Source organism: Anticarsia gemmatalis, chromosome 19 (genome assembly GCF_050436995.1).
Source record: "Anticarsia gemmatalis isolate Benzon Research Colony breed Stoneville strain chromosome 19, ilAntGemm2 primary, whole genome shotgun sequence".
Lineage (NCBI taxonomy): Eukaryota > Metazoa > Arthropoda > Insecta > Lepidoptera > Erebidae > Anticarsia > Anticarsia gemmatalis.
Genome location: NC_134763.1, coordinates 8,911,808 through 8,930,139, shown reverse-complemented (window position 1 = coordinate 8,930,139; position 18,332 = coordinate 8,911,808). Strand labels below are relative to the sequence as shown.

The 18,332-nt window shown below is 33.6% G+C and overlaps 1 protein-coding gene across 1 annotated transcript in view; it reads right to left on the bottom strand.

Moving 5' to 3' along the window:
• LOC142981132 (uncharacterized) overlaps positions 1 to 18,332 on the bottom strand; it is a 96,047-nt gene that overhangs the window by 64,791 nt on the left and 12,924 nt on the right. Inside the window, exons 3-4 of the mRNA XM_076126821.1 lie at positions 3,356 to 3,403; positions 155 to 228 (exon numbers count right to left, since the gene is read on the bottom strand). Of these exons, the coding sequence (XP_075982936.1) occupies positions 155 to 228; positions 3,356 to 3,403 (122 nt within the window). The remainder of the gene's footprint in view (positions 1 to 154; positions 229 to 3,355; positions 3,404 to 18,332) is intronic.

The window sequence follows — 18,332 nt, the reverse complement described above, 5'->3', positions numbered from 1 at the left end:
TTTCAGCTTTATTTTAGCGTTCATACGTAAGCTGCTCGATACATAACGGTACCTTAAAGTTATTCTAACTTTGACAACGTTTACGTAAACGTTTTCGTCAAATTAGCGCATGTTTGTAAGTACCCAGCAATATGTCTTGTGAATTAAAACTTACCTTAAACCACGCCATGGTAGAGTCGTCGTACAGCACCACCCATTCTTCTGACCACGAGTTCCATAGATATTTGCCTAAGGACAAAATAACAATTAATAACAGTATTCCATATAGTATGTACGGAGTCTAAGGGAAAAGTTATTGTTTACTTTTTGACAAAAGTATCCTTGCATGAAGTGTCGTGGGCAGAGGCTAGTAATAAGTAGAGTCGGTTCTATTTCAAAAGGTCTCTGTCTCCTCCATCAGTCAAGGAGCGTAAATTTGGTTCTAATTCTCAACCAAAAAATTGTCATTTAAAGTTTTTAAGCTATCACTGCCCTACTTTACGATGGTAACGTAGGTCACAGTCACAGGGCAGCAAATAAGTTATCGTAAATCTTAAAATTCTCATCACATTAAAGCCCCATTTAGCAATTTTGTATCATACAATTTTCAATGAATTTATTAAATGCAACATCGGAACATAAAACAATTGAACTTATTTCCTCTTGCTCGTGTCGAGTTAGACGCATATAAACGCAGCGTGTGTAAGCTATAATTCGTTTCATTTTCTATATTGCACTTAATAAGTACTTTAGTTACACGTGTGGCGTATTGGAAAAAGGGTGCACCTCGACGATGCATATATAGGGAGACCACACGCTAGGTACTTTTAGCATGGGCGATTTAACAACCGCCGCGATGCTGCATCGCGTTTTGGCGTTTACATTGATGCTCGAGGCATCGGTGTACAGCATGAAGTGGAAATGGACTCCAATAAAAAAATATTTTTATACCTCAAGCCACCCTTAAGTTAAAGTAACAGTGCTCAATCAGATTCAATAATTTTAATGCACAAAAACATAATATTGCACAACATAATATTCCTTAATCAGCCAAAAATATTAAGCAATACGTTATATTTTGCAATAATACATACAATAATAACATATATCATTATGGGGTGTAATTCATCACCTCTGCCTACATCTCGTTGGGGTACATCTAGCTTTATGTATGTATGATGGAGTTGATGCGGTCGCACGAAAAAATTAATACTTCTTATAGTTTTATGTTAAGATATCTATACCCAATTTTGAGAAATTAATATTAAAACAACTACATATAACATCAAGAGCACTATACTTCTTTAATATATTCCCTCTATACATGTTACTTATTATAATATGTAAGTCGAACAAACAACTCCATTCTTACACGTGTTCGGATCATTCACAAAAATGCCTACGTACTGTGACCTTGACAAACAGTCGTAAAATAAGTTTGTTTTGAACGAATAAGAATTAACTCGGCTCCCTTTATACCCCGATATTTGGGACGCTATTGACTCGCAAAATACCTTCCAAAAAGGCTGTATTATACAATACTATTTTTTGTCTGCGGTTACGCTCAAAGGGTTTTGTGAAAAATAGGGTTTGGAGACAGTATCATTGAAAAGTTAGACTAAGTAAAAATCTTGAGTGGCAAAGAAGATAATTTTTATATTACGAATAGCTTGATAATATAACCTAACTAACCTTATTAGTCACATACGGGGATCCGCTACCGCTCTAGTAGCAATTATCTTACAATTTACCTGCGATATTGTGATAGAGAAACAAAAGCACATTAGCATTATTTTCTATTCACAGTTATCATATTCCTAGTACGTAAAGTAGCTATTACACGACTGCCTGTCAAATAAACTTCGCGTTTTGTTACTTTTAATCAATTTTGTAATTGTATATGAATGAAAAAGTCAAACCACTTTATGTATTATACAGAGCTTACACGACGACTATAATTATAAGTAAGGCGGAAAAAGCTCTAGTATAAATTAATTATAACTTATTAGTAAAAGTAGACATTTTGTTTCACTTCTTATAATGGTATTTGATAACCTCTCCGAATAAGTTACTTATATCGAAGTTATCCATCAGATAAATAATGTTAAACCCTTCTCTATAAGCTTATAACTTAGCGTTTTGTAAACCAGACATCGTCACTAAAGTTTTTAAGTCACTCAGTTCAAAAGTTAGGATAATACGGGCTGACATATCTGTCTAGAATCTAACCACACTAATAAACATCTAGGAGACCTAGATAGTAAACCTACTTACTGTATCTGTAATACACATACAAAAAAATACATCTTATATAAAAAAATCCATGTCACAATGTTAGTTACCGTATTCATCCGAAACGGCTTGACCAATTCGCATGAAATTTTGTGAGCATATTGAGTAGGTCTGAGAATCGGCTAATATCTATTTTTATACCCGTAATTGATACTATATATTTTTTAAATTTATATGGCAAAACAACGTTACGTTACGTTACGTAATTATATAAGGAGAAAATGTAGTATATATTTTTCGAATCTACCAGACGGAAAAAAAATAAAATGGTTGTTATCCCTGTTTTGCAGTTGTTCTTAATATATTTGCTGTTACTTTATCTATCAGGTAAGTTACCCGACACTTATCCAAAGGCTGTGAAACTGTAATAATTCGTAATAAGTAGCTTAAAATGTCAATCACGAACATTTTACATAAAATATCTCAGAAACGTTTCGATAATTAGTCATTACTTTGAAAATGTACCTTTCTGAAGCTATCTATTAGTGAAATGAGTTTCGGAACAATTTAGACAGTTGTAAAGTTTAATTACTCTTTACAATCAAAACTTACTCTGCTATAATACTAACGGTCTAGTAGCGCGATTCTGTTCAGCTATCGAGTATCGACAAACGGCTACCTATCTAAAAATATTGTATAAAAATCTGATCAGGCAGCGCCTCTAACGGTCGCCATTGCAACTATTTTTGCAGTGCGTTTTAAATGTCAAACTCTCATGTTTGTCGATACTGGTAGATTAACCATGGCACAGTGGTTAAGGTGGTCACCACGCCATTACCAGTGCATCAGTGTGGTCGTGGGTTCGATTTGCACACGGAACAAATAGTTGTTTTGTTTTTGTTGTACTTTGTGTCTGTTGTTTATATGTTTGGAAAAGTCCCTGCGACACAGTGCTTAGTGCGAAAGTTGTGTTTTTTTGGGAAAAAAAAACAATTTACATAAATTTTATTTAAGCCAACTACCTATATACCCATTAAAACACACTTCTCCCGAAGCAGTCAAGAGGTTAAAGAGAAGTAGAAACACATGTACAGAAGAATTTATTGTATATGTATATTAATATCTAATAAACGTTTGTACTTACGTTTGTACCGCAGCATGTAGCCGCCTTTGATCTGTGTAGCGCCATGTTCTGCAACAAATAACATTTAATTTAATTTAATTAAACATCATGCCAGTTATACACGCATGTATAGGCAGAGGTATATGAAAATACAGCCGCGTTTCTTCATTTGCAAATGTTTTACCGGTTCTAAGGAGCATATTCAGACTCCTAAATGTTATTGGGAAAAAAATTGTCTGCCCGGGAATTGAACGTTGGACCTTATGATCAGCACCCGTATACACTTCACTTCAAAGGCAGTAAATAAATAACATTTGTTATAAGCAAAGTAATTAACACTCATTATCAATTCATTACAATCCCCTAGCTAGGGGTCTCTTCGCAGAACACCCTGTACATAAGATAGTTTGCGACTAATTACTTTTTGTGTTGGTAATTTGATTTTATTTTCCTCGAAGGATCGTAGCGTAATTGTTTAGTACTTTACTATGTTATAACAAGGTCGCCTTATATCCTTTTTTAATGGAACAAAGAAAATCTCTGTTATTAATAAGATATAATGGGGGATGGTTAAATGAGTAGTGATTTTTTTATGTTAGTAAGTATGTGTTATGTATTAGTTTGGGGTTAGAGCCGTAAATGGCAATATACAAGCTTCTTATTACAAGGGAATCACTAGATAATCATCTAGTCTGAGTATTTAGGAACTTTTTAAAACTTGCTGTTTTACAGGAGTTAAAAATGCACGTCCAATTTATCCCACACTAATGAAACTGTATTAACCAATGAATAAATAATATATTATTTATATCATAAATAAACAATCTCGAAATCTTCATCAGAACTAAGACTTTACAGTCGGAATACCCTTGGTTTTACCTTATTGGAAAAATAACATAAGTCTATATAAAAAAGTTCGCAAAAACGCAGAGTATCAAAATAACAAGTCGTCTCAAGCACAAATAACATTTGGAGCTTATAAACGGAATGCCCAAAAAGTGAAAGTGTAAGAGCAACCGGTGGGGAATATTAACAAAAGCGTTTATTTGTGGTAAACAGGAAAATTCCCCACACGAACAACTGGGACCGCCCTGAGCCGAATACGCAATAATAAGATTAATGGGCCTTCACACTCGCATGAAAATCGATGCGGTACGTTGCTCGGAGCCAAAACAATATATAATACTCTTGTATTGTATGTGAATGTGTTTACATAACTTTTAAATGGTGGTATTACTTGACTGTAAACATCAAAATAAGATACAATGTATATACTCGAATTGAATTCTTCGTCTTAGTCAATAGTGAATAATTTATTACATTACAGTCATTTAAAAGTGTACGATCACAAAGGTCTGTTGATTTATCAAGATTAAGGCTGTATTCAACATATTACTTATAAATGACGTAATTATTACGTTCACAAGTTGACATCATTTTTATATTTTCCAAAACATACATACTTAAACCACAACAAGCAGACGTGTAACTGTTACATTACCCTAGAGTCTTCAAAATTTTCCCTATTCTATCCATTTCCTCAAACCGAATTACAAAAGACCTCCAAAAAATCAACCGTATAATATTTACGCCAAATCCTACTTATATTGAAACAGATGGATTAGGTACCCAAGATAATATCAGCAAATGAAAACGAATGCCGCATCCCTGAGCCTCAAAATCCACAAAACAGCAAAAAATAACATTATTTGTCCAAATAAATTCGGTCAAATTACGCTCTTGGGAAATACAGGCGGTAAACCGCAAGTCGGCTAATATGAGGGGACCTTTACAACGGTGCTGTCAGCCAAAAAGACTAATCAAGCCTATCATTTATCATTGTAGCAGCTCATAATATATTTTGTGCACAATTCGTTTAAATTCGTAGGTATTCAGTTACTTTGAAAACGGTTACACGTGAAGGCTTAAGCTTTTTATTATTTACGTAAGTTTAGCAGTAGCTCGATTTTCTACCAATATCGAATATCAACAACCAGGTAGCTATCGAGAAATTTGGTATAAAAATCTAATCAATGCCTCTCACGGGCGTAGTAGAAACTATTTTGGCAGTACATTTTAAATGTCAAACTTTCGATACTTGACAGTGATTGTAGAGAATCGAGTTACAAACATGGTTCAGTATTATTTATTCAAACCAATTATGAGAATAAGAAACTGTATTATTTTTCTAAAAAAAAAAGTATTCGCTATATTTATTCTTCGAAAGCTTTTATACTCTGCAACTTTAGTACGAAAGTTTAAAATACTACAAACTTCGTGGTCTACTGGGAGTACATTATCAGAAAAACTTAATCGTTCTTGCATCAAAACTTGATTTATAGATAGTTTGAAGTTTATATCAGTTTTTTTTTGTACAAAGTCAACTACCTCATCTCTGAAAGATTGGAAGTTGTTTTTGTACAAGAGTTAACTACCTCATGAAACATTTGAAAGTTCAACATAATTTTATTGTAAGAAAAACAACACAAAAATTACCGACGAATTGACAACCTGCTCTTTTTTTTATTAATCCAAGCTTAGAATAGAAAATATGGCAAGTATATTTTTTACCTTAAAACTAACTACAATGCTGTATTGCGTATGGCAAGGGAATTTCTATAATACTAACTATAACGTTTTATGCATACGAGAGATACTTTGAAAAAAATAATTTCAATCTTGGTCTATAAATCACTTTTACCCAGCCCCTTAAATAACAATATCTGACAATCTATATATCCTATCATACAAAATAAAGTCTAAACTAAATAAATTGAAGATTTGTTCTAAAAATAATCTCCAACATGTTCGAAGCTAAGTTTGTACCTGTCTAATACATTGAGGCTACTCTCTGCTCTGACGGGGCATGAACTAGACCTGATTTCCTCAGAGGCTCACACCAACCTACGTCAAGTGAATATCGTGGAACTTTGTACTAAGTTTATTGTATGTCTGTTCTACTCAGTTATTTTGGTCTTCAATTAGTTAAAATTTGTTGTTAGTAAGCATCATAGTCTTGTAAGAAAATAAACTTTAACAAACTTTAAAATGTTAAGTTCTTGATCGTATGCAAACTCCCCAACCAGTACTTGGCAGTGTGATCGACTAAAGACGAACCACTCCCTCATTACAAGAAGAGACCCTTGCCCAGCAGTGGGACATAAATCAAGAAAGTAATGTCCAGAAACGTTTCATTTCTATAAACTTACTACGATGGCCACTTAACGAAACGTCAAGCTAAATCTAGGTTAAGTATATCCCCTTATAATAATAACCATGTAACCCGTTACGATTAAGAGGGTCTACGTTTTATAGATAACAGTCTCAAAACATTGTATATTTTTACTTGTGTAGATCGTAAGAGACGTAACTGTAAATTGATAAGTAACTATTCATATCCACGCTATTTTTCTCTTCTCAATCGCTATAACAGGCAGAGTATTATTTCGTAACACTAGCAAAAATAAAAGCGTCACAAATATTTATTTCCAGCAAATCCGTTCCGAAAACGTCTCAATAATAAAACGAGCGATAATAAGCTGTTTTACTTACAAATAAAGTTTATTTTCGCGAAACCGAAGGATATTATTCCTAACACCTTCAATATTTTCTCAAATCACTCTGAAATCTGAAGAAAAACCGTAGGCCGGATAACCGTGCGGCCCGGATAAAAGGAAAAATGAGACAAAATCAACTTGTAAAGATAAAATCTACCTTCTAGTAGATGTTTCTTATAGATATGTTTTTGGATCCATCAGTTTGTTTGCCTGTGTCATTGATATCGAAAAATATGGTTCTATGAAAAATGTTGTGATATATTTCGTCTGATGCTAAGATTTTAAACAATGGATAAAAATATGTTATCCATTGACTGTTGCTTGGTATCTGTAGTTGGAGCTGTATAAAGCCAGTGGAGTCTCCACTGATCGATTGGTATCACGTTTAATAAAGTAAAATATTATTCGCATCAATGGGTCAGTATAAAAATACCATTTATGATAATATTACAATAGACTAATTGACCCCGTTTTTTGATAAAGAGCCAAATAAGGAAGGTCAAATCACGTAAGGTTTCGTATTTAGCAACTATGTTAAATTACAAGACAATTCAAAATTATATTACAATCAACAATCTTAAACTCAAATTCTTTCCTCCATTTATCACAAATCTCTACAATATAGTCAAGTAGGTGGTCAGTATGTATGACAAAGTGTTGTAACACCGGACGCAGATAGAGCGGGCGACATCTCGTACATGCGGAGCTTCAACGCCTTTCATATGAATGGACACAGGAAGCCTTAAATCACGGAGAATGGGACAACTAAGGCTTATTCGAGAGGCATTATGTCTCATATTAGGGTATTACATATTAGATTTAGTTATCGGATGTTTAGTTTTAGTGAGAGGATTATGCATATTTTTTTTTACAGAAACTTAAATTGTAGTTTACATTTTTTATTTTAAAATTACACTATACACATTTAAGTCTCTAAAAACTTAGTTAATGTAGTTTCATACTTCTTAAGTTGTGTGTTTCGCGTAAATAAACAAAGCGAATTTGATATTCAATCAAATTATAGACAAGAATTTGTAAGACATAATAAAATAGTGAGTACAAAACTTAGGTAGGAAAGTTTTGAGTAACAAAAAAAGCTATCACCTAAATCATAAAGTACCTCGCGCCTAAATCGCTGCTTCGGTTAGCTTACAGTAAAACCATATTTTCAAAAGAACTCAATAACTTAGTAAAGCCATATTTTCTGAGTTTCATTTCTCGTGTGCAACCAATTTCCCATTACAAGAAATCTCACCTTAGCAACCTTATATCAAAGAATAATCCAAGTAATCTATCTCAGAGAGATCAGTTTACAGATTCAAAGAACTGAGCCAATCTCTCGCGAATATAGGGGGTGGTAGGGGAGGGTAATTTCATAAAAATTGCAAGCCCAGGTGTCCTGGTAGACAGTCGGTGTCGATATTGGATTTATGCTAATGTTTATTTGAGTTATTCCGTTCGGATCCCCAATACTGATACCCTAGTATTTTAAAATTATTTTCTATTCCGGTCTGATCCCCCGTATATAAACATTATAATAAATTTAAATATTTTATTCCGATCGGATACCCTGACTGTCTATTATCACATTTTTAGGACAGTCAATAACAAAATATGTATACAGGTTCTATTAGATTATGTTATAGAATTAATATATATATATATTTTTATTAATCTCATCTCTATACATTTTGACCCAGAAATCTCCAAATCTTTCTTAGTATTTCAGGAACATGCAGTCTATTTAGATTTATTAATTTCTATGGCTAGCTCAACAGTTGAATCCTATTTATTTATTTGTTTTATTTTTTTTACCCATTAGTGTCCCGCTGCAGGGCAAGGGTCTCCTCCGAAACGAGGGGAGGGGTTAGGTCTTGAGTCCACCACGCTGGCCGAGTACAGGTTAGGGGACGTTGCATGCCCTCAATAAATGTATTAAACAAATTTTAGGCTTGCAAGGTTTCCTCACGATGTTTTCCTTTACCGTAAGAGCAAGTGATAATTATTTCCGGCATCGTTGCGGCAAAGTCTGAAGCTTTTGTAATATATTTACCTGCGAAATAGGCTGTTGGTGTGTGAATGTATTGTCTATTGATTCCAAAGTAACCAATCATTGATGAGTTAAGTTCGTGATGTCGTTCTGAGAAATCGGTTATTAATGAGACTGTATTAGTCTTATTTCTATACTGAATATGATTACTGTGATAATTTTATATCAGTATTTAATAATTTAAATTTGATGTTTGTTATTTGATTTATGTTTACATTTTTTTTATTATATCATTTTTTTCAAATCCTAGTTTTAACAAAAGATCATTGTGCGATAATGTGATTACTGTTATAATGTTATATAGGTAGTACTTCTATTTCAAAAGACCAAATAATATAAATCTGCGATGATTGTAACTCGAATCAGTTTCAATACTTTATAAGGCTTTTTACCCATAGATGAAACTAATGTGTATCGATAGGATTATAAACCCTAAGTTATATACTGAAGTCCGTCAACTTTTTGAGATATTAAATGTAATACCTACACTTAAAAATGTATAAAAATCCATATTTTTACCAAAACTTTTTTGTATGAGACTCACAAAAACTCAAAAATGGCACAGGTCACTCTTTTTTTTTTAACTGATTTTGATCAGCGTCTCTTAAAATAACCCAACAGTAATCGACTAACAAACGTTTATATCCAAAAACCTTTGAACTTCTCCTTACAATTTTTTTTATAAAGTAGTGAATAACATCTGTTTTTTATTGACTGTACTTATCCATTAAATATAGGAAGGGGATCAGACCGGAATGGTAAAGTTGAAAGTGGATCAGACAGGAATTAAAAAATAATATTAATTGGTAGTGGATCGGTTTGGGGGATCAGACCGGAATAACTCGTTTATTTACCCCAGGCCGTCCGCCCGCTTCAATGAAACACTCCTGTATTTTTATGGCAGCCTGGTACTTCAAACTCGATGAGGCGTCAATCGAATGGATTTGAAAAAACTTCAGTTTTATTGATGGGTTTTGGAGTTCACTGTTGAATTTGTTTATCTTTGTAAAGACTGATAAAGTTTATGTTTTTATTCCGGTAATCCTTTAAATCATTTTTGTTACTGGTTTATCCTTATTGAACCTTTTTGTATTCATGAAAGGTCTTTACAATTTTTAGAATAGTTTTCCTTTTCTTTTATTAATTGACTACTGAAAGTAGCGATTGTGAATTTCTAGTCAGTTTTCTTTAGGCTCACCCCTTGCTGAACTAATTGTAGATTCAGTAATGTTAACGACTATTACACAGTTAGACTATTATAGGCATTATAAGTTTTAACATTGACCTGAATAAAAATGATTTATTTGATTTTGAGTTATGGCGTCTTAGTCTTATTATCAAAGTTGTCCAAACCGCCCAGAGGTCTTTGACGTGGCTTAACCACTGTTTTAATTGACCGATTCTCCGAATGATTCTCCGAAGCAAGGAGTCGCCCAGTTCAAATACCACTATGCGGTCACCCATTTATGGAATGACCACGCCAAGGTTTGCTTAACCCACAGATCGTTTACCGACTGGTGAGCGCAACTGGATATGGGCGCATCAAATAAAATTATTGACGTTAAAAGTAAAATATTATATTGAAAGTAAGTCTCTTCTACATATATAAAACATTAATATAAAGGTATCGGTCTTTACTCCGTTCATCGTTCAGTAATGGCCCTCAGAATGATCGCGCCAGATGCGACGCAAATAACTTATTTTATAACCATCTTTTACGTACATAGAATATTATAAGTTATAATTATATTTACTACAAAATTATTTGCCTTAACAAATCCAATATTGAGTGCCTTGATTAAAAAAGGAAAAAAACCAACCTAATGAATCGATTGTTCCTATAGTCCAAAAACTTCGTAGAGAACCTTGAATGCTGGTTTAGCGGTTAGCGGAGGTATACGAAATTCTGGATTTAGAATATCAGTGTCCCCCAGGCACATGCAACTGACAGTAGCCTGTTTGATACAGTTGGGAACTTTATTTTCTACGAAAAATTATAAATTACATTCTAGATATATCGTCTTGCTAAGGCTCCCTACTAATTTATTGGACTGTAATAAGTACTTAAAACATTCAAATACATTCGGTTAACAAAAATGTTCTAAAAAATTACAAGTTGTGTAAATCGCTTAAGTTGTTATAGTTCTGTTGCTCTTTAAAACTAGGATGAATTCACCAAGTACATAAAATAGAAACTAAACAGCAACATTCAAAAACACTTGCTCTAAATACGAATTGACACAACGTACTCTACATACATCTCCTCATTCCGTTATGTAGGTAACCTACTTCTAAGAGTTCACCATAAACCCACATTTCTTTTCGTTTCAACGCAAACATCCCTCGTCGACAATGAATCTGATATAAGTACTTATTAATAAGTATTTATGGCTTTATTTGCGAGCGATGTATGCTAAATTACCCTGTTTACTGTCCAAATAACTGCTACGAATAATGTATAATGCCTCTTTGGTTAGAAAATACATTTTTCGTAGATAAGAGTTAAGTATTAGATTGATATTTGTGAGTTTATTCAATGATCAAGTTTATTTTCAATAAAATATTTAATCGATGAATATTTTATTATCTTGGCTGTAATATGGTACTGTTCGGTATACGCTTTAATTATTAAAATAATGTTTGATAAATCTGATAATTTTCATGACCTAAAAAACACACATACAAAATCGCATATAATTTTCCAAAACAACATTCTCATATCTATCTGCAATATAATAGTTTAGGCTTTTATCTCTTCAATAGATTCAGGCTACGATGTCAAATATATTAAAAAAAGACCATGAACGACAAATCCCGTAAAACTATACCTACTCTATAACATACAAATAAAAATAAACAGCCAGTTTTAAAACCTTAAAAAATACGTTTCAACTTAAATCTCATCTTGACTGAAAGCTTTCATATCGTAATAATGGATCAGTGAAAAATGTCTATTCTTGAAGGGAATTCATTAGCATGACAAAAGGCTTTTCAAAGGCGGTCGCTTATCACCGCGTCGCAGGGAAGCCTACTTTTTGTTTACCATGCTTTAAAGATTAGTGTCACTTTCCCAACATCAGCTATCACGATAAGTTTGGTTACGCTTTTTGTGGTAAGGGCGTGGAAATGTCAGCACCCTGAAGTTGACTGAGAAGAATAAATAGCTATAAAAATTGGAAAATGTACTGCTCTATTTTATTAAAAATATTAACAGCTGACTTCAACACAGGTGGAAGACAGGCTAGGCCGAGATTGACTACCGCTTAAGCTGTGCTTGTAAGAGTACTTGCGTTTATCGTAAGTTTTTAACTACTTTTTCGTCAATAATTGAGCCAGGTGCGATTGATTTGGGCTCTCTTTAAAGACATTTCAGGATTTGAAAATAACAATTTTAAAACTTGTGTGGTAATTTAATAAAAATTAGATCAATCAAAAGCGATTTATTTTCTATGTATCTTCAATTAGATAATTATAACTCATACAAAAGTAGATCAGAACTTCGATAAAATATAACCATTTCGTAGTAACATTATCCATAGAACATAACACTTAATGTGAAAAAATATTGGCGTGTAAACCTACATTCCGTTGTTCGCATTAATTTGTTGTAATTACCATTAACCCAGTTCCCAACAATGTTTTAGAAGGCTATATTGTTTTGTTTGCTCCACTTTTCGCTGCAGTAAAAAATGTAGACGGACATAATTCATAAGTAATTATAACAGAATTGAAATGGATCTGCGAAATATTAATTATAAAACTTACTAACCCCCGGTTTCTAAGTACATTTAACGGTAGTTTATCTATTCAATGGGGTTTTTATATGTGTTTTAACGCTAGAAGCTTTCATAGAAAGTTGCGCTCATTGGTCTGTAAAGTGGGATAAGCAACTGTTGGCGCCGACATTTATTAGATGGGTGACCGCTTAGTCGTATTCGTGGCTCGTCTTCGTGCTTCATAAGTTCAGTTAAAAGTCGTTCGCAGTTTCCATTAGTTAAAATCGTTCATTACACCGTATCAAAGGTCACACTTACTTTACACCGTAGTTACAAATCTATTATCAACGTAAATGAAATTAATTTTCTCTTCTAAAAGCTATCATCGAAGTAAAATACGTACATTAATACCAACATAAAGAAAAGGTCAGATTCACATTCCATTAACAAAAGCCATATTCAAACTGTAACAACATTATCTAATTATACTGATACAGCTTCCCTCCATCATTTCAATAGAGAAAATTCAATTGAAACTGAAAGAAAATCCTTAAGTAACGAGTCGATAGCCCAGTTATCTCAATATCAGTATTTATAGAGCACTTCGTCTCTTTCCCCGTCTCCAAGTTAATTGGTATACTCCAGACTAGTCGAAGACCTAAAGCCGACCTCCCAATCCAATTTCAACTAAATCTCCAAGCTCACTTTAGGAGCTTGCGAAATAAATCTACGTAAAACAACAGACTCACTCAGACGTATTACGATATTGTGCACAATCCATTGCGTTTTTAGTTCGGCGTTATTACTGACGGGAGTGCATTGACCAATCAATGGACGCAAAGCAAGCGATGTAGTAATTGTAAGTGACATTTCGGCGTAGGTGAGACGTTTTATATCGATCGGGCTTAGTTTTATGAATGGGTGACTTCGCTGGGCTTGCACCCTCCCTCCCCCTACTTCTTGTGCCTACCCTCGCCCCTCTGACACCTAGCTACGTACTGGATTGGGGGTGGATTCAGGAGCCAATTTACTCAGCTGATTTGTGACGTGATCATTTACTAAACGATCGAGTTTAATGGCTGAAATGCGTGAGTGTGTGCGTGCTTGTAAGCAAGTGTAAGTGTGTTTGTGTGAGTGCGCTTGTGTGCATGTATAGTAATACGCATGTGTGTATGTGTGCGTGCGTACGTATGACTTTATAAGTGCGGTTGTGTGTGTATAATGAAAATTAACTCGTTATATTTTTCAATTAACCGTTTAATTAATGGAGATTAGACGGAGGCGTCGTCAAATTATTTTCAGCTAAAATTGGAACGCCCAAAATAATTATATTCATATAGAAATTCGTGTCGTGCCGGCGTAATGCCTATTATATATTATGTTACGTTGCCCGAGTTACTTTGACGAGCTTGGTATGAGTAGAATGTGGATCACATGTATTTTACACAGAACACAGTTTGAAATGTCATGTTCCACAGATTATCTAAGGTTACGTGGGAAGTAAAAGATAAGAAACGGTGATCTTCTTTGAGGTACCGCCAGAGTGCATATTTTTTTTTGAGAAACATGGAACTTTAAGTACGCTTGCTTAGTGGGTGTGTGTGTGATTCGGGCAGAAAATAAAACGTAAAAAGAAACAATTTAACAGCAGCTACTCATAAAAATATGAAGAAAGAAAAACTTCTTCACGTATCAAAAAAGTAAGTCGCACTACATTAAACCCTCTACACTTTTATCACGAACCCTTCAGCGTAGCAACCCCTCAATCCAACCCTTGCCTCTTCAGTCCAGAGATTACAGCCCTTACACCACCCTTACAATTTATTCATACAAATTGGAACTGAGAAAAACGCGAATAAAATTCGACTTATGACGCAATAACTTGCTGAAAAAGAATCCTTAGAATATTCCCTTTTTTTCAACTTCCTGTTTCGTTTCAGTTTTGATGAAATGGTCCTTGAAATGTAAGGTTTCTGTTATGAAGCTTTTGAAATTGTTTTTGATTGCGTACTCACTTGGTTTGTTGAGGTTTTTTGTTTATTATACGAGTTGTGTTAATTAATTTTTGGAACCATATTTTGTTCATCCGGAATAAATATTTTTTTTTTGTTACTACGCTGTGTCGATATGAGAAATATATTTTTTCTTCTATCATAATACAATTGCAGATTAGATGTCCATTTAAATCAAACTACATTTAATCTATCAAATTAAAACTGTTATATAGGTCCTGTCACTATTCACTAAGTAACACATTACTTATGTTAAGAATATTATTAGAATAATGTATAATATTATAAAAATATGTATTATATTTTTAATTGTGTAATGAAACATAATAATACCAACGACAACGCATAGAGTTGTTAGTTAATTAAAATCATTCAAATAAATAATTGTATCAGCGATTTTCAAGTTCATAAACACAAGAAACGTACCAGAATAATCTTGTAAAAATGCAATTACGCAAAAAATCAACCCCGACCCGCTCAGCCTTGAAAAAAGCCGAACATAATTCAACCCCAAACGAAGTAAAGGTGCAATTTATAAAACGAAAATACTCAATAAACTCACTCATTATACCTTCAAAATGAATGTTTTTACTTCTAAACTGAATTGTTTTGCGAAAACAATGTTTTTTTTCAACGTATAAATCAAGATGATCGTGCGGTGTATGCAGCTGTGCTTCAAAGGACATTGAACTTAATAGACTGAGCTGAAGTACTAATAAAGACATAATTTAGTCTGACAGTCTGGCTCTTTGGAGTTGTTTATTTTAGAATTTTGGGAGGGACATGTGTATGTTTAATTTTTGTGAATACGTGCAAGATAACACGTTTGTTGGTATTTGTGTATAAAGAAATAGTATTTCTGGATTCATATAAAACAATATATTTCAGAGTACAATAAGTACTCTAGGAAATTGTCTCAAACGGAATGTTGACTAAATAGTGGATTAGTTATTTCAGTCACAATTTCACAGGCTTAATTAAAACAAAAACGAAATTTTAAATACTGATAAATCCAGTAAGCCGTGCTTAAAGTTAGGTACATTGCCAGTAACTACATGTAAAAAACTTGTTTATAACAAAATACTATAGCAAGAAAACTATAGTACTCACTCAAGTTAAAGTATACGTGAAATATAATCCCTTCATCAAAACACAAACATACATACAAGAGATATTATTATAAGGTATTTGCACAAACATACAACGAACAGAGTCGGCAGTGATGACCATAACGGTGAGGAAAGGATTACCATATCAATAAAATGGTATTGCAAAGCCGGTCCGTAAAACGACCGCCCGCCCAGAGAGACGAAGTTATATGATGTATTATGCCTGTATAAGTCGTTGAAGTAATGGATTTTTCCTATAGTTTTTAAAGATTATGAAGTCTACTTATTGTTTGTATTCTTCAAATATTACAATTAAAATCTAACTATAATGTAAAATTCAGATTTTAATATAAAGTATATGAGAGCAGAATAAGACCACGATTATTACAGTTGATCAAGCCACGTGATAGCTATCACTATTTGTAGAAGCTAAACGATCAGTAAAAAAAACCAAAGCGCTTTTATATATACTTTATTCTCATTTTCTCATAGCGTGTTAACGTTTTACATTGCGTTCATTATTTTTATGGCCGAACCACAATATATATTAGGTTTAGTTAGGCTTGATGCGGAAAATTAATTATTAAAATATTTGTAAAATCTCTTTAAAACTGAACATTTGTAGTTGATGGAGGATCCCTCTTCACTTAATTCAAGATGATCTTAGTCAAGGAAAAAGCAAGAAGATGTCCTTCACCTCCTAGATACTGATGAGAACCCAATACAAGTAGTAACTGACACATAAAGTTAATAAGACATACATATTCCGTCCACACAGTACACGCCACTAAAGCTAGTCCCTTAAAAAACGATGAGCTTTCGATATTGGAGCCCGTCGCAGTATATCTGCTACGATGTTACTTTCCGACCCTCGGAGAACGGCAAATACTGACCCTAAGGTGTGTTCACAAAAGTACGTGGTAGTAATAGTATTAGTATTGTGGTAAGACTGGTGAATTTTCACCATTATAAGGAAAGGTGTCAAGATAGAATAAAACATAGACATTCGCCATTTAAAAAAATAAGTAACTCAATTAAACATATACATTTGTTTGTTATTGTTAGGCCTGATTTAAAAAATCTTTTATCCATTTTCTATTGGTTAAATATTAATTTGACCACACGACTACTACGAATCATATGACGGTGTTTGGGATTTATTCTGAGGTATTCTAAAAAAAATAAGTTGTTGTAGCTATTAAATACTGCAATTGTTTAGTAAAATGTATCCTGACTGCATGCGCAATTTTAGCAGATTTTAAATAATAAATTTAACCCATTATCGTTCCATAGCTGGGCAAGCGTCTTTCTCTGAAATGAGGGAGGGGTTATAAGACCTTAAGTCTACCACGCTGGCCATGTGCGGGTGCCAAGATTTAATATGTATGTAAATATAGAAAAATAAAGATAAAAACGCAGGAAAAAATCCAATGCGTATAGTATTGTGAACGTAACTTTAGTGAAAGTGATAGGAGCACGATTCAATATATTTGTATGGCAAGATGCGAGGTGGTGACAAGGGGCTTGCCACCTGTCATGTTGTCGGTTATACCTCTGTGTGGCTGTGTTTATATACAAATGTACGCGGTTTCAATATAACAACGATATTCTTTATGGAAATGTAAACCGTAACTTATGTTATCGTTTATTGCATTTTTCAAGGTTTGTTTTTTTTGTTAAAATATTGTTGAAGAAGTGGTGACTTGTGTATTTACAATTATTGGATGAAGCGATATTTACAATTTTAACTATAACATAAGTATTAAGTATTTTTTTATTAGCATATAATTTTACTATAAACGCACAGCCCCGACCACTGGACGGATCGGGCTGAAATTTAGCACGCAGGTACATGTTATGACGTAGGCATCCGCTAAGAAAAGAATTTGATAAATTTCACCCTTAAAGGGATAAAATGGGAAATGAATGTTTGTATGACGCTTTGTCTATTTAAAAAAAAAATATACTACGAACCTTTTCACGCGGACGAAGCCGCAGGCGGAAACTAATCTTCTATAAACTTTAAAATCCAAGTACCTTAGACCAAGACCAAGTACTTATAAATGTTAGACGGAGCGGTTAGTGAGATGAGATTACCATCAGTGTTTGTATGTTCGTCGTTCGTTGTATCGGGTTGCAGTTTCAATCTCCGAACTGTAATTCAGAGATGTCTGATATATGTCATAACACTTACAAGCTACAAATCAACACCACGAACAAACACGTACATAATTGTAAAAGCCTAGCTTATGGCTGAACTTCTGAACAGCTATCCATATAATGTATCATTATAGATGAAAACCCCGAGTCTAACATAGGAATGTGTCATTTTTATTTCAAAACATAAATTACTTGAGACCGCCCGCGACTTCGTCCGCGTGAAAACCCTTCCCGTGTAAATCCCAATCCCTCGGGAACTCCAGGATAAAAAGCCTATATGTAATTCTGGGTCTTCAGCCTCCTATATACCAAATTTTATCGTAATCGGTTCAGTAGTATTTGCGTGAAAGAGTAACAAACATCCATACATAAATTCCCACAAACTTTCGCATTT